The 21,959-nt window shown below is 40.9% G+C and overlaps 2 protein-coding genes and 1 pseudogene across 25 annotated transcripts in view; 2 read left to right on the forward strand and 1 right to left on the reverse strand.

Moving 5' to 3' along the window:
• The window catches only part of PPFIBP1 (PPFIA binding protein 1), a 171,995-nt gene that overhangs the window by 85,043 nt on the left and 64,993 nt on the right, over positions 1 to 21,959 (reverse strand). The gene's annotated exons all lie outside the window — the stretch shown is intronic.
• On the forward strand, positions 1,291 to 2,602 carry LOC129393582 (uncharacterized; annotated as a pseudogene).
• LOC103783362 (uncharacterized protein C12orf71) lies at positions 5,100 to 20,076 on the forward strand. Its single transcript, XM_063593150.1, is given in 3 exon segments — positions 5,100 to 16,579; positions 16,582 to 16,812; positions 16,815 to 20,076. Coding segments are annotated over 3 exon segments (591 nt in total). The 5' UTR covers positions 5,100 to 16,341; the 3' UTR covers positions 16,937 to 20,076.

Below are 21,959 nucleotides of genomic sequence, written 5' to 3' on the forward strand. Positions count from 1 at the left end.
CAGCTAGAGACATTCTGGGTTGTAAATCACACTTGGTCTTCAACTCTGAAAAACAGCTACAGAGCTAGCAGTGTAGACACAACCATGCTGGCTTGGAAAGGTAAACATACAATGTCATCCTAGTCATGCAAAGAACAACTTTTACAGCCTCATGGTAAAAGCTTTTCATATTAATTATTATTATAAAATCACTACTGGGCTACCAGGGAGTTCCAGAAGTTGTCCATAATCGTTCAGCTTCTAAATAAGACAAACCTATTTAGACCTGTTTTAATTTGGAAGCGAACCAACTGATATCTCCAGAGAAAGTCACCATTCTGGCTGTGCAGGTCATGTCCTTCACAGAGTACCTCACCCTGGGTGCATAGACACCGAAATCCAATCCACGCAGCTCGGGGGCTGCATTCACCTGGAGGGGCACCATTTTCTAAATTGCACAGGCTCGCTAAGGACAAGTAGTGGTTCTTTCCCCCAAGACCTTGTTTACAAAAAGTAATAGACTAGGGCCATTTGTCAGTTTTAATCTCAATAAAAATGTCATCTGCAAGTGTCACATTCACCCTCTTCTCTATGGATACCCCTGGGATATTCGTCTAGGATTATCTCAGTGAAGAGCAGTGGCTTTAAACACCTTTAGTTCAGGAAGTGAAACAGTCAGTGGGACTGGAGTGTAGAGAACAAAAGGGAAAATGGCAGCAAATGAGGCTGAAAATGTGGGTGAGGCCATGTTATGCAGGGCCCATGGGACCATTTTGAGAACTGAAGGATTATCCTAAAAACAGTGGGATGCCATTGAAGGGTCTTAAGTACAGGGTTGACTTGATGTGATCTGTGTTTCTAAAAAAAATCTCTCTGCCTCCTATACAATAATAACCAGAAGGGATCCCGAGAAGATGTGGGAAGAGCCAGTTGGGAGTTGGTAGACTGGACAAGGTGGAGGTAGTGAAGGCAACAGAAGTAGACAGATGTAACATATGTTAGGAGATGGGACTGATGGGACTTTCTGAGTGACTGTATGCAGGAATGAAAGTGTGTGAGAGAAGGAATGACGTCCAGGATGAGGCCAGCCTGTGGTACTGAAAAGATGAGCAGATGAGGATGCCATTTCTAAAGAACACTGGAGGAGGAGCAAGTTTGGGGATTAACGTCATGAGTACAGTTTTAGATTTGAGATTTCTATAAAGTAGTGGATACCTATGGTTTTCTAAAATAAAATCTGAGACATGCAGTTCTGATCAGAGTTTTAGAAGTACTTGGCTACATGCTGAATATAAGATTTGTAGTTCTCGGATGCAGCAGCTGTGGCCAGGCAGCCCAGTTTCGGGAAGGCTCTCGGTGCACCACAGGCTGCAGACACCCAGCCCACACCCTCCACGCCGCCAAGATGTCCAGGAGGAAGGTCAGCTCAGCTGAAGTGTCGGTGAAGGGAGACCCCCAAGAAGAGATCTGCAAGGTGGTCCACTAAACCTGCTCCTACAAAGCGAAACAAAGCCCAAAAAGGCAGCAGGAAAGGATAAATCTTCAGACAAAACAAAACAAAACAAAAAAACAAATGAAAGCGGAAAAAGGAGGAAAAGAAAAACAGGCTGAAGTGGCTGATCAAGAAACTAAAGATTTATCTGCAGAAAATGGAGACACTGAAAACAAGGAGAGTCCAGCCTCGGATGAAGCCACAGAGAAAGACACTAAGTCTGACTGATATCATACACTATGTTTTATCGGTGTCCCTGTCTCCCTTCTTGTACCATCCAGAGGAATATTTTTATCTACTATTTTGTAAATGCAAGTTTTTTAGTAGTTCTAGAAATATTTTTAAGAAGGAGGGAATCCTAACTCACCCATTTTTTAAGGGTAAATGCTTTTACTTAAGAGGTGAAATCATTCGCTGGTTGTTTATTTTATTTTCTGGTACAATCAGAAGATAGTGTGGGATATTGAATTATGGCAGGCTTTGACTGTCTTGGGAGTCCGCTTAACATTCTAAAGATGGGGGATTAGTTTCCATATCCTATAACAGAAAGCACACAGTAAATGGCAATATGGAGTCACAGTCCTGCATTTAATGTCTCGAATATTTGTGATTATTTCTATTTTCATGTTGGCTTTTAGTAGAATTGTTTCCTAAAAAATACTACTCTTTGGTCATGGCTCCCCCTGTCAGAACAGTGTGCTGTCTGTAGCATCTTTGTTTGTGGTAGTCCTGTTTTCCTAAATGCATTATGCTGTGAAAGACTGAAATTTGAGTATGCAGTGTATATGTTATTAAATTGTGAATTGGTATGACATATGTAACAGCTTATCAACATTTGAAGATACTAGTACTTGATATCCTCTTAAGGAAAATTTGCTTCCAAATTTTAAGCTGGAGAGTCATTGGAATAACTTTTAAAAAGAACTGCAATGGATTTAAAAAGAATTAAAATAGCTTTTTAGAGTTTCAGTACATAATTTTGTACAAATTGGAATGTCTGTGTACTGATCCTCAACACAACCAATAAAACCTCAATTAGGAAAGAAAAAAACTGATTTATAGTTCTCAAATTATTCTCCATAGCCACATTCCTGTCCCCACCCCCAGAGTATTTTTGGTTAGACCAGTTGCTCTGAGAGTAAAAAAGTCATAGAAGGAAAAAAAAGCGGGGAGGAACATAGCCTATGAGTGGGAGTTCAAGGTCACGCCCTGATAATCATCGCTTCCCCATTCTTGCCCCAACAATTTGCACCCGTCATCATCATCTATGGATTTTTGGTAAATCAAGACACCAAATTCATTAAGAGCAGTGGGTCTCAAAGTGTGGCCCCCAGACCAGCATAACTTGAGAACTTGTCAGAAAAATGCAAATTCTCAGGCTCCACCCCACACCTACTGAATCAGGAACTTTGAGTATGGGACCCAGAAATCTGTATTTTAACAAGTCCTCCAGGTGATTCTAATGTGCACTCAAGTTTAAGAACCTCTGACAATGATCAAATGCATTTCTTTCACATCTGCTTCTTAATTGTCATAGTCAATTTTCTTGTTAAAATTTCCTAAGTGCTTCAACAACATTGCAGTCCATATCTAAGTGCAGCTGCTTCCCCTAGTAATGCCATTCTCCCTTTTGGAGCTCATGCTATTTCCCATGAGGTGGACATGCACTTTTGTACACCTGAATCAATTGTTGGTGGCATTGGCCCCTGGCTCTGAGCTCCTTCCCATTTGCACTGGCTGTACCACTCCCAGCATACCACCTTGTAAGTTACGTTAGCAGGTTCATGACAAAGAAATTGCCTTTTGTTTGAATTTATCACAGTGCCTAATCTGTACAGAAAACCTGGTAAAAGTTTAACAGGTTGTTGAAGATTAGAGTTTTTCAGGGTGGAGTCTGCTGGCATAAGAATCACATGGAATGCATGCTGAGAGTGCAGATTCTAGGCCCCATTCTTTGCTTATTAAACCAGAAATTCCTACAAATGGGGCACAGGGATTTACATTTTCAATGCACATTGAAATCTGATTTTCATTGCTATATATAAAATTCATCCTGATAGCAAGTACGGATGGAGTAACTGCTTCTCGAACTAACAGAGCACCGAACTAAACTCTAAGCTAAGGTGAAATAACCTGATAAGGGTTTACCTTGTGCCTAATCTGTGGCCCACTTGTTAAATGTACGCTGCGGGTTATGAAGTTCTCAAACAACTATATCACATTTTGTGCTCTAAGATTTAGTCTACGAATATTGTGGGATAATTTTCTTACCAGTTGGGTCTTCCCCAGCCCAAACTTATGGAATTGATTTTTCAACTCTAACAAATTTTATGTTTTTATTTTCAGCCCAGACATCTGGGCTTCAAAACCATTTCGAAGATATCCTTTGGCCTATTTCTCCTAGATGTATTCATTTGTAAATTGTCAAAGTTTATGTAAGCATCAGCAAAACTTAAACATGGACTTTCTGGTGGAAAAAAAGAAAACATCAAAATAGCTATCAAATGGCAAACAATATTATTTGTAACTACTAATACACAGTCGTAGAGCTAAAAAAATTTCCTAGCTTTAGTGATGAAAGTTAAACTTACTCCCCGACAACCTTCTCTTACCAAGTGGGTACATGAGACTCATCCTCCCCCATACCCCAAAAATGCCTGCAGACAGATCCACTGTCAAAACAGTTACTGCAAAACACATTATACAATAGAAACAGAAGGAAGTCAAGAGACAGTGATTTTTAATACTGCTGCAAGAGAAGTAGCCATAAAACAAAAGAGAAAATGACAAGCTTTCTTAAAATAGCACTGTCTTTGTCAAAGCAATTTGGGTTCATCTTTATCTTGCCAAACATATGCAAATCCTTTTCTTATTAATTAATTATTAATCCTTTCTTATTAAATTGCAATGTCTAATTAAATTTTCACTAGACCTTTCTAAACTAAGCTGTGTAATGGAAACACACACACACCCACACCCCCATGAAGTCTATGAAAATCACTAGCCTTAGGTGATTCTAATGTATGATCTTAACTTTATTTTGGAATTTGACAATGGAATTGTCAAATTGCATTTCTGAAATTCATTTCAAGATAATAATTTTAATATAAGGATGGAACATACATTGGCTTATAATGGCTATCAGGAATTTTTAAAAAATTGATATACTGTACACATAATAAAAGTGACTCTTTAAGACATATAGTTGATAGGCTTTGACAAATGTATACAGCCATGAAACCACCACCAAAACTGCGTTGAATTGTGTGGCCCACAGACCTGCCACACACGGCTCCTTGAAATGTGGCCAGCACAAAATCAAATGTGTCGTAAGTGTAAAGTGCAAAAATATGTAATAATTTTATATTTATTTTAGAGTGAAATTATAATATTTTATATATTAAGTTAAATAAAACATCAAAAAATTAATTTTACCTATTCCCATGTCTCTTTCTTTTTAAAAATTTACCTATAGAAAAATAAAAGTTAATGGTTCCCACTTGTGGCTCAAATTACATTTTTATTGGACAGTGCTGATGTGGATTATTTCTGTCCCTCACAGTGCTCCCCTTACCCTTCTGCAGCCTATACCATTTCCCTACCCCCAGGGGCTCCTGGCAACCACTGATCTAATTTCTACCTCTAAAGTTTTGCTCTTGGTAGGTTTTAAAAAATATTGCCCCCTTTTGTCTTATAGCTTCTAATTTTCCCATACTGTATTGTTTTTATAATTTTTTAAAGTTGTTTTCACATTACAAGATTTTTCAAAGCCTTGACTATAGTTTTCATTAACCAATGTCATTTTCGTTAACCACTTCCCAAGCTGGTAGGCCACCATAAATGCTTTGGGTATTGATATGGTTTGACTCTGTGTCCCCACCCAAATCTCATCTTGTAGCTCCCACAATTCCCATGTGTTGTGGGAGGGACCTGGTGGGAGATGACTGAATCATGGAGGCGGGTCTTTCCCATGCTGTTCTTGTGATAGTGAATGGGTCTCATGAGATCTGATGGTTTTAAAAATGGGAGTTTCCCTGCACAAGCTCTCTCTTTGCTTCCCGCCATCCATGTAAGATGTGACTTGTTGCTCCTTGCCTTCTGTCAAGATTGTGAGGCCTCCCCAGCCACATGGAACTGTTAAGTCCCATTAAGCCTCTTCCTTTTGTAAATTTCCCAGTCTTGGGTGTGTCTTTATCAGCATGTGAAAACAGACTAATATAGGTAAAGAGCTCTCTTCCTAGAGGAGATGTACACAAGTGGTTCCTAATTGAATGGAGACCATTGTGTGCACACACAACAGCTTCTATTCACAGATGCTCTGGGAGATCCATGTGAGAGGCAGGGAGCCTCCCATAGCTTAATTTTATTTAGCTTCAGGGAAGTGCAGAGAAAGCTTTATTTATGCTAAGAATAGGATGGACAGAAATATAAAGCACTAAATCAGCAAAATCATTTACAGGCAGGAGGAGCAGGGCAGGAGGTTTTGGCCCGCAGGCAGGTCTACTAATGGGAACTCTGTGATGACTGATGAGAATAGCCAGAGAGATGCCAAGAGACATCCAACCCTCATCTCACCCCACCCCTCAATCCAGACTCACCTGCTGCGGTTCTGCTCATCCTCAATTCTCTAATTAAATTAAAGTTAATTACTAATTATAACAGGCATTCACATTTACTGCTGCTATTTACATTCATTCTTCACTCACTCAGATACTATATATCATCCTTCTGATTTTCCATAATATAATAAAAACACTGTAGGCTACCTCCTATCTCCATTTTCTCCAACTGGGTTAGTCTGGAGCTGGACGCCAGTCAGTCTGCCTCTGAACCCTTGGGGTCCCACTTAGAGAATCAACCTTGAGCATTTCCACCTCTTACTTCCACCCCATCCCCACTTTTCTTTATAGTCCCCTAGAGAACTAGAACAAAGGTCTTCACATTTTGATCACTTGCCTTCTAGTCCTTTAAGGATAAGTAGTAAAATGCCAACTCTGCTCTTTGATCTGTACTTTCTTGTTTCCTCTGATGTAAGTAACAGTACCCAGGGAGTCTATGTCTCTCCTCCTTCCCCACAAACATATTTTGTGCAAAATTCTTCCCACCAAGGGGGTTGTCTGCCCAATTTAGAATGGTGCCAAAAGGAGAACAACTGTTGACTCTGAACATCCAGATTAGATGACACTCATTTCACCAAACCTCTGCTTAGCCCAAAAGGATCCCTTCTGGGCATTTCCACCCCAACTAGAGATGCACTAGAAATGGTCTCCAGTGTGGCTCTCATGCAATTGAAACATTGCGAAAGGATGCTAACTCTGGTGGTTCCCTAACCATGATGGCCGGAATCCAGGAGGGGTTTGTTGGTCAGGCACCATGTTGGCAGATGCTGACACTTCCTAGAATGACTTGGATCCACCTTGCCTTGGTGGAGGCTCCAATCCAGTGGGGGAGATAGTCAGATAATCACATAAATCCAAGTATAATTATTGTGTGCACACATGATTTTGATATGGAATCAAGTTTGGAAAGTAGTCTATGTCTGACATTTTAGAATAAAATACAAACATTTTTCCCAGAAGGGTATTGCCAAGGAAAGTGAGAGGAAGGAGTTTGTCTCCTCAATTATGCAATAAAAATAAACCATTTACAGAACATCTCACATATATAATCATTTCAAAAACTCTGCAAAGACAACATTATCATCTCTATTTTATAGATGCAGCAAAGCCAGGTTAAAAATGAACCTGCTGCTGCTAGAAGTGGCAGGATGCAGGGCCTGGAACCTGATAGGCACTCAACTGGTATGCACACAGTTGCTGAATTAATAACGATTTGAAAAATACAGAAAATATTCCAACAGAGAGCGAGGAGAGGACTGTAGGTTGCCTGTATTTGGTGTTGCATGAAGCACCATCAGGCTTGGCCCCAAGTATGTAGGAGCCTTGACATTATAAAATACAATAAGAAAGGCTGTATGTTTGGCAGCTATACGAACAATTTGAATTTCTTTAGCAACTGGTTCCATCATGCAATAGCCTGGCCACAGGATATTGGAGAATTCAATAGAGACAAAAATGAGATTAATACCTGCAATTTCTACTGGAAAGGGTTGTTGCAAAAACTAAATGAGGCCATCTATACACAGGCAGTCATATTGTCTGCAATTTTTCAAAACATTACAACATGGGTATTTTTGTGATACAAGGGTAGTAATTATTTTTAACCTATACCCTGGGGTAGTTAGCATTTGAATGACTAATCAAAAGCTCATGTAAACAGAAAACCAAGTCAACCATGTTTATCTCTGATGAATACCAGAGGGTTGTTACTTAGAATAATGAATGCTGCAAATGATTTTTCAGTGTTCATAATGGGCTCTAAGTATTGTAGACTTTCTCACTCTTGCATAACCTGAAAATAAGAGTCTATCTAGCTCAGTTGTCTACGTCTTTCAAAGGGTGCCCTCAGACCTTGAAGTTCTGGGGATCTGATGTACAGCATGGTGACTATAGTTAATATTCTTTTATATACTTGAAATCTGCTACAATATAGATTTCACACACACACACAGTGAGGTGATAGATGTGTTAATATGTGTTAATAAACTTGATTGTGGTAATCATTTCACAGTGTATGCATACATGAAATCATCACACTGTACACCTTAAATATATACAATTTTTATGTGTCAATTATGCCTCAATAAAGCTGGGTGGGGAGGGGGAAATGGTGTCCTCAGCTGAAGACCCTCTTCAGTCCTGTTTCTAGATGCTTTGGAGGAAATCTAGTCACCTGATGCTGTCAAGAAAGTTAGCGCAATCCTGATGCTAGAATATTGTCCCATCTGCTTCTAATGAAACTTTTTGTTCAGTGTTCTCCAGACCCAACCAAAGGACAGAGCACAGGGACTGTCTAGAGCAGCTCTCTCCAACAGGACTTTCTGAGATGACATAAATATTTTGTTCGCCTGACTAATAAGGTAGCCACTAGTTCAGGTGGTCACTAACCACTTGAAATGTGGCTAATGTGACTGAAGAATCAATTTTTGTTTAATTCCATTTAAATTTTAGTAGCCGCATGTGGCTAGTGGCCATCCTGTTGCACGGCAGTTTGGGAGCTTACAGAACAAGGTTGTGTGATGTTTTTGTGCCTGCTGGCCATTAAATGTTTATATGTGTGGCAGAATTCAGTCTGTAAGTTGTGTTCATGGCTGTGCTAGATGGTAAAGTTGCGGGAGAGGGAACCTGTAGTTCCCTTCTATTAGCACTGTGGACTATGTCAACTCATGATGCATAAACAACTCAGCTGAGGTCAGTTCTCAAAAGAGGCAGCATGGCTGCAGGGAGTCCTGGACTCTGGAGGCGAATCTAGGTCCTCTGAATTGCACAACTTAATATTAGAATGAAAATACATAACTCAGAGACTGTCATAAAATTAAATTATCAACCACGGGAAAGCATCAAGCAGAGTGTGTAGCCTTTGGCAGCGGTATGATGCAGTTTAACCTTGTGTACACCAAAACACTCTATTTTCACCACCTGCCCCCCACTTTAATTAAGTGCATGAGCCTTGATAAGGTTGTATCTGTTTGGGAATGAACATGCAAACAGAGCATAGGAAATCATACCCATCCTCTCCCTGCCCCTGAAAATAAACGTTATAAATATTTCAGCTAAGAATTTGGTTTGGAAGAAGGAAGTCCTTGTCACAATAATTCTTATAAAGCAAAATAAGCAATTGAAATAAGGCAACTTCCTTCTTTCTGAGGAGCATCACTTGAAGCCCATTTACATTGGTTCTTTTTTTCCCCTTAATTGTTTTTACTGGTAAAATACATATAAAATTTACCATTTTGGGGAGTAAAGAGGGAAAGGGAAGATGTTTGTCAACAGGTACAAAGTTTTAATTAGACAAGAGGAATAAGTCTGGTGCTCTACTGCATAGCAAGGTGATGACAGTTAATAATAATGTACTGTATACTTAAAAATAGCTGAAAGAAATGATTTTAAAAGTTCTCACCACAAAAAAAGATAAATATTTCAAGCAATGGCTATGCTAATTAGCTTGCTATGACCATTCCACAATATATATGTATCCAAATATGACATTGTACCCCATAAACAAACATGTCAATTAAAAATAACTTTAATAAAAGAAAAAGAATACAATTTTAATCATTTTTAACTGTACAGTTCAGTAGTATTAAGTACTAAGTATATACTACTCTGTAATACTAAGTATTAACTCAAATTTCCATAAGCTTTTGTCCTCAAAGGTAAAACGATATACTAATATGTAAAAGAGCATTTAAACATGCACACGATTAACATCAAATTCAGAATAATGCTCATGAGGGAAGCAGGGAAAGAAGGTGTTCAGGAAAGAAATAAAAGGGGGCTTAAGTTTTATCTATTTTTTTTTTCAAAGATACAATGAAATATGGCAAAATGCTAAGACTTGATCAAACTGAGACTTAAGTACACAGGCGTTTGTCATATCATTTTCTGTATGTTAATGTATTCTTCTAACATTTTTTTTTTTTTTTGAGATGGAGTTTCGCTCTTGTTGCCCAGGCTGGAGTGCAGTGGTCCGATCTCAGCTCACTGCAACTTCTGCCTCCCGGGTTCAAGTGATTCCCCTGCCTTAGCCTCCCAAGTAGCTGGGACTACAGGCGTGCGCCACCATACCCGGCTAATTTCTTGTATTTTAGTAGAGATGGGGTTTCACCATTGGCCAGGCTGGTCTCAAACTCCTGACCTCAGGTGATCCACCTGCCTCGACCTCCCAAAATGCTAGGATTATAGGCATGAGCCACCGCGCCCAGCCCTTCTTTTAACTCTTTATTTTGACCTAATTTTAGACTTACAGAGTAGTTGCAAACATAGTACAGGGTATGCATATACCTCTCAGCTTACACCACTAACGTTAACCTCTTACACAGCCATAGCACAATGATCACACCAGGATATTAACTTGGATACAGCATGATTAACTAAAACAAAGATGGTACTGGAATTTCCCGTTTTTTTCACTAACGTCCTTTTTTTATTCTACAATCCTATCTAGAATCACATATTCCATTTAGTGGTTCCTTCTCCTTAGTCTCTTGTAGTCTGTGACAGCACCTCAGTCTTTCCTTGCCTTTCTTGACCTGACACTTGTCAGAAACTCTGTCAAATGTCCCACAAATGGAGTTTGTCAGATATTTTCTCATGATTGAGATTATACATTGTTGGCAAGAATACCACAGAAACGATGCTGTGCCCTCAGTGCATCCCGTCACACGTTCAGGATGTCTCTTTTTTGTACGCTTAATTCAATTAATGAAATTTCAATTAATGAAAAATAAATAGCTGTATTAGTCTAGGTTCTGTAGAGATACAGAACCAATAGGAAATGAATGGATGAAAGGAAGGAAGGAGAAAGATGAAAGAAAAAGGAAGGAAGGGAGGCAGGAGGGAAGGAGAGAAAGAGAAAGGAGAGAGATTTTAAGGAATTGGCTCATGCATTTATGTAGGCTGAGAAGTCCCAAGATCTGCTAACTGCAAGCTGGAGACCCAGAAAACCCAAGGGTATAGCTCCAGTCTGAGTCTGAAGGCTTGAGAAGCAGGAGGGCTGATAGTGTAAGTGCCAGTCTGATTCCAGGAGCAGGGAAGGACTGTGCAAAATCTCCTTTACTCAGTGTTTTGTTTTACTCAGGCCTCAATGGATAGGATGATATCCACCCACACTGGGAAGGGCAATCTGCTTTCCTGGGTCTACTGATTCAAATACTAGTCCATACAGAAATACCCTCATGGACACCTCCAGAATAATGTTGAACAAATATCTGAGCACCACATGGCCTAGCCAAGATGAAACATAAAATTAAGCATCATAACAGCTTAACTTCCAAATTAGAAACTTCCTACTCTGTATATTTAGGTTCCAAATCCCATCAAGTCAAATGGATCTTAGGAAGTGTTCCAATTCTTAGTTATTATTGGCTTCAGGCCTAAAACATTATAAATCCACAACATACTATCATTTCTAAAACTTCAAGAAGCTTTATTACAGTTGATCTTGCTTCAAGAGAAAAGGCAGCTTATACTACTTAGACGATGTAAAATTGTAATCCAAGGGAAGCTAGATCTGCAAGTCTAATTAAGGCCCTAAGAAAAAAATTAACATGAGCCGTATTGTTAATGAGGACCCCCAAATCCCCTGACCTTCTTTTGGAGGTGAAAGTGGAGTTACCATTTAGAAGTGACTACATTCCTCAGTATGGCATCCTAAGGATGATGCGTGTCATTGCTATTTCTATGATGCTTCAGAAAGAAAAACCTAAATGATCATATATTTTTCTAGAGCAAGAAATTGTGTTTCAGGTACTTTCACTACCTGAGTTGTATATTTTCAAAGTTGTGTACACACACACACACACACACACACACACACAGAGATTATAGAGAATATATCAGATACGGTTTGGCTATGTCCTCACCCAAATCTCAAATTATAGCTCCCATAATTCTCTGGTGTTGTGGGAGGGACCCAGTCGGAGGTAATTGAATCATGGGGGGTGGGTCTTTCCCATGCTGTTCTCATGACAGTGAATAAGTCTCATGAGATCTGATGGTTTTATAAAGGGGAGTTCCCCTGCACATGCTCTCTCTCTTGCCTGCCACCATGTAAGATGTGCCTTTGCTGCTCCTTTGCCTTTTGCCACGATTTTGAGGCCTTCCCAGCCACATGTAACTGCGAGTCCATTAAACTTTTTTTTCTTTATTAATTACCCAGTCTTGGGTATGTCTTTATTAGCAGCATGAGAATGGACTAATACAGTATCTCTACAAATATATCGTAGAGAAATGGTACAAATAAGTAAAACTTCTAGCTGGGCATAGTGGCTCATGCCTGTAATCCTAGCACTTTGGGAGGCTGAGGTGGGTGGATCGCCTGAGGTCACAAGTTTGACACCAGCCTGGCTGACATGGTGAAACCCCGTCTCTACTAAAAATACGAAAATTAGCCAGGTGTGGTGGCACATGCCTGTAATCCCAGCGACCTGGGAGGCTGAGGCATGAGAATCCCTTGAACCCGGGTGACAGAGGTTGCAGTGAGCTGGAGATCGTGCCACTGCACTCCAGCCAGGGCAGCAAGAGCAAAACTCCATCTCAAAAATAAATAAATAAATAAATAAAATTTAAAATTTTCTCTGAGGCTGCCTCCCTTTGAAGCTCTTCTATCCTCGGGATCACTCTAAACTTTGGTGGTTTACGCTGGGAAATCATTTTTTCCTTAAATGTTTATATTCAGTTCAAAGTGCTCCATTTCCATGAGTAATGACAAAACATAGTTTCTCCTCCGCCTCTACTCCAGCGGCATGGAGAAGAAGCTACTTATGAATTGTTTTTTAGGTCCCCAGAGTTCTGGAAGGCAGTCACCAACTTTTTATGAAAAGCTAGAGAGAGGACTCCAGATCCCATTAGGCCAAAGAGAAAGCTGAATACTTATTTTAAATCTCATTTTGGCGGCCGGTCGCGGTGGCTCACGCCTGTAATCCCAGCACTTTGGGGAGCCAAGGTGGGTGGATCACGAGGTCGGGGTTCGGGACCAGCCTGACCAACATGGTGAAACCCCGTCTCTACTAAAAATACAAAAATTAGCTGGGCACCTGTAATCCCAGCTACTCAGGAGGCTGAGGCAGGAGAATTGCTTGAACCCAGGAGGTGGAGGTTGCAGTGAGCCAAGATCGTGCCACTGCACTCCAGCCTGGGCGACAGAGTGAGACTCTGTCTCAAAAATAAATAAATAAATAAATAAATAAATAAATAAATAATAAATAAATCAATCTCATTTTGGCCTGCCCCAAATATGGACACCATTGTTAGCCAGTCCTGTATACCATATGTACCTCTTGCAAGTACTTTTAGAACATGCTGTTCCCCTCAATGGATTTTCTTCCAAGAAACCAGAACAAGGGTTTATTTTGGCCTGGATCAATTCCCCCAGGAATCTTCCAGGGAGGAGGTGGGTGGTCAGCCTCCTGAGAGAAGAGTGTGTAGAGGTTAGGACATGGGCTCTGAAGCCAGACTACCTATGTTTGAATCTGGCTATGTTTGAATCTAGGTTCTGGGTTTAGGATCAGGGAATGTGAGAGAGTTATACAACCATTCATGCCTTGGTTCCTCCTTCTATTGAATGGGGCATATGATGATACTTAACTGATTGAGTTGCTGTGAGGATTAAAAAATGACACATGTAAAGTGTTTAGTATAAGATCTGGCATATAATAAGTGTTAAATAAGTGCTAGGGAAAACTAGCCAGGCATGGTGATATACACCTGTAGTCTTAGCTACCTGGGAGGCTGAGGAAGTTTGCTTGAGGCCAGGAGTTTGAGGCTGCAGTGAGTTATGATGGCATCATTGTACTCCAGCCTGGGCAACAGAGTGAGACCCTGTCTCTAAAAATAAAATGTAATAATAAAACAAAATAAAATAAATGCTGGGGAACATGTTACTTCTGACTTAAACAGCCTCCAGGATTAATCCAGGTCCACAATCACTCAGGGAAGTTGTGGGCAGTCTGTGGGTACCTGCCAGGCTGCATCTATTGGGTAGTAGAATCTGCTTCTTTCTAACTCTAACTCTGCCTATTTCTTCTATCATGTCATCAGAATTCCTTAAACATCTTATTTAACAGAACAAACGAATTTAAGCCAGTTCTACAGTGAAAAAAGTGAGACTGAGTCATGGCAAACTTTAACTGTAATCTTGTTAAGCAGAAATGGAGACAAATATTTGGAAAAGATCTTTAGAAATTGATAGATTCCAATGCGTTGAGGTTCTTTTAGGTCAGATAAGTGTTTCTTGGCTTTTTGCCATTTGTAAGCGTGTGTGTGTGTGTGTGTGTGTGTGTGTGTATTTATACCCATGCCCCTTATTTAGAGCTCTAAATCTCCTAAGGACGGGAAACACCTTAGCCACCTGACAAGAGATAAGTAACCTCCATGCATTCGTCCTTCTACCCTCAAAAGGAATCCTCTTCAATCCTCTTCAATTTTTGTTGTTGTTGTTGTTGTTGATCAGAGTGTCGCTGTTGTTGCCCAAGCTGGAGTGCAATGGCGCGATCTCCGCTCACCACAACCTCTGCCTCCTGGGTTCAAGTGATTCTCCTGCCTCAGCCTCCTGAGTAGCTGGGATTACAGGCATGGGCCACTACACCCGGCTAATTTTGTATTTTTAGTAGAGATGGGGTTTCTCCATGTTGGTCAGGCTGGTCTCAAACTCCGGACCTCAGGTGATCCGCCCACCTCAGCCTCCCAAAGTGCTGGGATTATAAGCGTGAGCCACTGCGCCCGGCCTAGGGCATAGAATATTTTGGAAGCAAAAGGGATAATTCTGTGGCTTTCTATCCCCGTTTTTCCTTTTCTCTCTCCACATTCCTGGCTCTAATTCAGGTCTTTCTGTTGCCATGGTAACCAACAGTCTCAGAACACAGACTTCTGATAGCTGGACTTTTAGCCACTGAGACTCGGGATGTGAAGGATTTCTCATATCTCCCCTTTTTGCCTCAGGAGTTAGCAGCACTTCTTCCATGTGGGCAGCCACCAGAGCAGGGTGTGACAGTCTTGCGTGCATGTGTGTGAGCACACGCATGTGTGTATGCGCGTGTGTGTGTTTGTGCACGCGTGCGTGTGCACGCATTCTTCCAGCCCTACTTGCTTTCCGGGGCTTCACGGAAAAAGCTGGACTAAAAAGTGTCATCAGATGATGGGAGGATGGGCATCTAAACAGCAAAACCTTTCTGGAAAGTAATTTGGTATCAACTAGCAGAAGACTGTAATATATTTGTGATGTTTGGTCCATTAATCCTACACATAGAAAAATAAGGGTCATAGTCAAAGATTTATGGAAAAGCAGGTTTACTACAGATTTATTTAGTAAAATAATAACTACCACCTAATGGTCATTAATAAGAATTAAAAATTGCAGAGTAACCATATATATGTTTGTTGTAGGCTATGCCATAAAATAATCTGTTTCAACTGATGTGATAGCCACATTCACATATATGGATATGTGGATATATTGTATAAATGTACAGATATATATGTGTGTGTTTATATAAATAGAAAAGGAAGTCCATCAAAATGTTTTGACAGTTATTACCTTTAGAAGGTAGGACCATGGCATGTTTGTTTTTGTCTTCATACTTTTCTATATTTTTCCAATTTTATATAATGATCTTTTTCTTTTATGATACAAGATCTTAAAACTGTAATAGGACAAATGATGAGAGGTGGAGATGCTTAGTAGAGAGGATTATAACACAATGAAGTAAGTTTTGAAAGGCAGAGGGCTGCCTCTTCTGCCCTTCACTGGGAGATTATAAAAATAGGATAAGACTTCAATCTAAATGGGGTAGTTCTGAATAGAAAAGGGAATGGGGCTGGGCGTGGTGGCTCATTCCTGTAATCCCAGCACTTTGGGAGGCCAAGGTGGGTGGATCACCTGAGGTGAGGAGTTCAAAACCAGCCTGGGCAACATGGTGAAACCCCATCTCCACTAAAAATACAAAAATTAGCTGGGCATTGTGGCGGGTGCCTATAATCCCAACTATTTGGGAGGCTGAGGCAGAAGAATCACTTGAACCCAGGAGGTGGAGGTTGCAGTGAGCAGAGATCACACCACTGCACTCCAGCCTGGATGACAGAGTGAGACTCCATCCCAAAAAAAAAAAAAAAAAAAAATAGAAAAGGGGATGGATAATGTTTTTGCTTAAGTACCATGATTCTCTTCTCCCCAGTCCCACCTACTTTTTCTTTTTTCTTCTTTTCTTTTTTTGAAGCTTCTCAAGTTGAGAGAGATTTGTGCCTTTGAACTCCATGGCATATTCATCCTCTAACAGCGACATAGAGGATGACAGCTCCAAATCCAATTCCAACCTGAGCCCCTCTGTGGGCTATTTCCCCTGTGAGGACACCCCCTGTGAGGACACAACCTCCTGGGAAGACGCACCTTCCAAGGGTCCTTCCATCCACTTTCTCCCTCCCATCCAAGGGGCATGGGGGACTGAAAGGATAAGGAAACACATGAAGAGACAATACCAAATTCAGGACGAACCAGACAGTTTTGCAAACTGAGCATCTTCCTGGCCTGGGACATGGACGTTGGCTCTGACAACACAGACTCAATAGCTAACAGGCTTCTAAATGGAGCCAACCTGTGGATAAACAAGTTCCCAAAAGAGAGGACAAAACTATCTGTCAGCAAACTGAATAATCTTGTGCAAGAGTTTCAGACATTTCTAGAAAATCTGAAAGACAATGAAGATGATGACGCTGTGTTTCCTGAAACTACTCAGATTTCCAGCTGTCCGGCAGCTCCCCTCCAGAAATGGTTCAGGTCAGACATCAAGAACATGATGCTTGTCAAGACCTGCCCAAGTGCAAACCACCAGAAAATAAAGATGTTATGTAGTCTCCACAGACTCCTCTAAGGCTTAAGGAACATGAGCTGGCTGAGGTGAGCACAGAGATGCCTCACAGGACAGGAATGGATAGGCCTGGGTTGAACCACAGAATCTTACGACCACTAGGAAGCAGGTCCCAAGGGGCCTGAGGTGATACCAGTGGGAGACAGACAACGAAGAAAGGAGTCAGGGTGGAGTTTTAGGGAAAAGACTGAGGAATGCTGAGGGAAACAAGAGGGTAGCAAGCAAGGAGAAGGACTAAAAACTGTATCTACATTGAAGCTTTGCATTGACACTTGGGCTTTTTTTTTTTTTTTGAGACAGATTCTTTCTCCGTTGCCCAGGCTGGAGTGCAGTGGTGTGATCTCGGCTCACTGCAACCTCTACTTCCCATGTTCAAGTGATTCTCCTGCCTCAACCTCCTGAGTAGCTGGGATTATAGGCGTCCGCTACCCTAACTTTTGTATTTTTAGTAGAGACAGGGTTTCACCATGTTGGCCAGGCTTGTCTCGACCTCCTGACCTCAAGTGATCCACATGCCTCGGCCTCCCAAAGTGCTGATACTACAGGTGTGAGCCATCGCACCCGGCCTACTTGGGCCTACTTTTGCTAAAAGGATGTGAGTTCCATAAATGAGTAAATGTTGACTTGGCTGCTGTCATGGTTACGCCTACCTAACATATTCTTTATTTTCTTGGCAGATGATAAGCCAGGCAACTGCCAGCCAAAGAACAAGTGCTCCAGAGATCTCAATCCTGTCAGAGCAGCCGGAGAAGGATGACACTCCTTCCCACACACAGGCCCAGTGCTGCCTGAACTTTGGGTGGGCCTTCAGCTGGCTGAGGCAGCATATCCTCTCCCCTCTGCTGAGGAGGGATCACCCTGTGAATGCCACCAAGAGTCCCCATCAGCCAGCACCAAGGAAACGATTCTTTCACAGAGGCAAGAGAATTCAACCTCAAGAAACCCTTGAATTAGGACATCCTATACAGACAGATTTTTAAACTTTTTGGAAAGTTGAAAATAATCCATAAGATAGGATTCCACTGATAATCCCCAATAGTTTATTTTTTCCTCAATAAACAAAATAAACGTTCTTGTTACCCATGTCTTCCTCTTCCAGCACACCATCTTGACTCACATTGAAAGCATATGTGCTGTTCTTTTTTGAAGCTTCTCAAGTTGAGAGAGATTTGTGCCTTTGAACTCCATTGCATATTCATCCTCTAACAGTGACATAAAGGACGACAGCTCCAAATCCAATTCCAACCTGAGCCTCTCTGTGGGCTATTTCCCGTGTGAGGACACCCCCTGTGAGGACACAACCTCCTGGGAAGATGCACTTCCAAGGGAAGAAATTCTTTCTCAGGAAATTTTGAGTAGTATTATGCTTCCTAAACTGAAGTATTCTTTTTCTCTCCTCTCACCCATTCTTACTGTATTTTACTCTAGTTTATCTATTTTATGTGTTTTAACCTATTTTATCATTAACCCAAATCCCCATTTTCAGTAGGCAGCCGCGTGACCCATCAGATTCCTGCGGTGGCAGGATGATTTGGCTTGAACTCGCAGGGCTTGAGTGAGTGGCAGTGGGTATTGAGTCACTGAGGAAATTAATTTCAATTTCAGAGATCAGACAGCAGTTCTGATATTCCCCAGGTACCTGACAGGTTCTAGCATGTGTTGCCTTGGCTGTAGTAGTGGCCCACTTAGGAGCAATGTGACGACTGTGAACACTTCTTAACCACTCTAAGTCTAGCTGTCTTCATTCAAAAGATGTGGAAGATAATAATACATACCTCACAGGGTTAGTGTGAGAGTTTATGAGGTAACACAAGCACTTGATAAATATTATTACTGTTGTTGCAAGTAGACATTCTCCTGAGGAACTCTCCAGACAACTTGTTCAAGGGATATCCAAGAGTGAGAGTTAATTAAGAGTCAATTCTCATTGAAACATTTCCCACACAGAGCAGTATTTACCAAAAGTTCAGGGTTTTCAGCAAATCTTAACCAAGTCCTCTCCCAATCCATTCCATTCTGCCCTCTGAAACTCCTTTGCAATTGTCATTGAACGTTCCACTAAATGTCAACTTCTTTGAGGAAGGCTGCCCTCAGCCTTCTTGTCCTGACTCTCTCCTCCCCAGCATCTCTACCATCCTCCTCATTCAATCACAGTTTCACTCAACGTCCTCCTTCTTCTGCTGGCACTACCATCCTGTGTGACCTTCAGAGTTTATGTGGCAAAGCATATGACTCTTCAGTTTCAAATTCCTTCCTTTCCTCAATTTCAATTCCCTTATCCCTCTCCTTCCTCTCTTCTTCCTTCCTTCTACAAATATTTAGCAAATAGGAGTGTCAGATACCTTTCTAGCTTGTCCAAAAAAAAAAAAAAAGTCTCGATCTTTAGGCTCAATTGCCTTATTTAAGAGATAAAATCAGGCAAACATATGACTATAAAGACTATGAGTGATAATATTCTGTAGTAGGTAAACATTGAGTTCTAATGAAGTAATAATCCATTCAGCAAGGGGAGGTTGGTTGTAAAAGGCTTCCTGTTCCCCAACTTCTAACCGCTTCCCTCTAGATCCAACCCATATACCTCCTACCCAAACTTGGCATGTCTACCACATCTAGTAACATCTGCCATGCCTTGCCTTTCTCTTCTCCCAGATATTTTTTAAAATCTATACTCATCAAGTTCCCGAAGGGGACACACTTGCTTCTCACTGGGGCCAACACACAAAACCGCAGGGATTTCCCTCTCCATTTCCTGACTGCCTGGGAAACTCATCCTTAAAGAACTTGCTCTAGGGTTACTATTGGGCAATATTGATCCCTCAGGCAAAGCATCATGACCCTCCTTTAGCTGTCCCCTAGTCCCTGCTCTGCCACCTTCTTGCCATGACTTGTACTTTTCAGCCCTCTTTATAGATCTATTTTACCTGTAGACTGTGAAATCTAAAGGCAACCACCAGGTCTTAGTTCCTTTATATTGCAAATCCTAACAGAGTGGGCTGCACGTGGTGGCTCACGCCTGTAATCTCAGCACTTTGGGAGGCCGAGGTGGGTAGATCACTTGAGGTCAGGAGTTTGAGACCAGCCTGGGCAACATGGTAAAACCCTGTCTGTACTAAAAATACAAAAATTAGCCAGGTATGGTGGCAGGGGCCTGTAATCCCAGCTACTCAGGAGGCTGAGGCCGGAGGATCATTTGGACCCAGGAGGCAGAGGGTGCAGTGAGCAGAGATGGCACCACTGCACTCCAGCCCGGGCAATGGGGCGAGACTCCATCTCAAAAAAACAAAAAAAACAAAATCCTAACACAGCATTTAGTACAAAGTAATCTATCTCTCTGACTCTATGTAATTCTTTAAATGTTTTTAATGTACCCTGTCCATGTAATTTTTAAAAAGTGAAATACAACAGCTTAAAGAGTTGCTATTCTTTAAGTCAAAAGAGACTGGTCAGTAGGGTCAAGAATAGGAGTGAAAAGGGAGGCAGACAAGAAGAGAACATGGCCATCAAGTAGACGTCAAGTGAGATGGCAACCTATCGATTGAGAAATCTATTAGGACCAAGGAATTCAGAAACTAAATCGAAAATTTAATTCAACAAATATGCAAGGAGCCTTACTGTTGCTTTAGACTAGACACTATGATAGGCCTGAAAGAAAGATGACATATCTTACTCTCAAAAGACTTGCAACCAGTTTTATTATTTTAATTCTTACTCTAGTAATTAAGCTCTAGGACGAACTCAACCAAAATACTTTAGAAGACTGTCTACACTGAATAAGATGCACTGTTCTTTAGTAAGATTTCTGACATACTTGTGTTTATTCATCAGTGTTTCATAAACCTGCTTGGCAGGTATGAACCTGTCCCTAAAATATAAGCAATGTACTTTGCAAGCCTTTACAGTAAAGTAAGCTTTCCATACCCTCTGAGGTTGGGTGTCATGCTATATATTAGAAAGCAGGGCGAAGTATTTTAAAATAGGAAATATCTCAGTATCTCTTAATTATAGTGTCAAATACATTATCAGCCAGGTGCGGTGGCTCATGCCTATAACCTCAGCACTTTGGAAGGCCGAGGCGCAAAGATCGCTTGAGCCTGGGACTTTGAGACCAGAAAATTCACGGCTCAAGAGGATGCACGGATCCAAGTCTAATGGGCCACAAGAATAGAGTCTAAAATCCTCTTACAAAACAAAAGAAAAATGACGCAAGTTATAGACGATTTCCTAGAGAGTGCTAAAGTCCTTACACCAACAATAAAGAACAATTTTGAAGGAACAGTTAATTGCTTCAAAAATATGTCTCCTCATTATATATTGCAAGTGGGAGAACTTATATAGCATGCAGGACAACCTCCAATTTCAAGATGGACGGGTGGGTTTTATATTGCATTACCTGGAGTCGATCTTTTCCTGCTACCTACTAATACCTCAAACAAATAGAACAACGCTGTGCTTTCAGAAGTGAAATAAGACCTTCATCAGATAACACTCACTGAGGGAGCCAGTCATTAGCACAATTGGTAAAAAGCCTCAGGATAAATTCCCCCAAAGGATTATTAGTCTAGATCAAGAAGTACCAAGACAAAACAATTTCCGCTTTATTCCACCTTTCAAAGGAATTCCATGGCTTTAATGCCCATTTGATTTCAATATAATATGCTTTATAAGGAACTACTTCTAAGACATTTTCAAATGGTATGGTAAACATCATAGCTTTTCAGATTGTGGCACTGAAAGAAAATTCATCTCATTGCTACTGAATTCTCTCAGTCCAGAAGAAAATAAATAGCAATTTATTTAGTTTTTCCTCACCTGCACCAATAAAGATTATTTTAAGTACAAATCTTTAAAATAAAGAGCTCTCACCCTAGGGTACAGGTTTCCTGCATACCCACTCAGAAAGGAAAAGAAAACCCTTCAAACATCTTCATAGTTAATGTGTGTTTGGATAGTTGTTTTCAAGTTTCACTTTCATCGATCCTTCTGTCATGCGTCTTTTGGGCCAAGATT

This window comes from Pan paniscus, chromosome 10, assembly GCF_029289425.2.
Source record: "Pan paniscus chromosome 10, NHGRI_mPanPan1-v2.0_pri, whole genome shotgun sequence".
Lineage (NCBI taxonomy): Eukaryota > Metazoa > Chordata > Mammalia > Primates > Hominidae > Pan > Pan paniscus.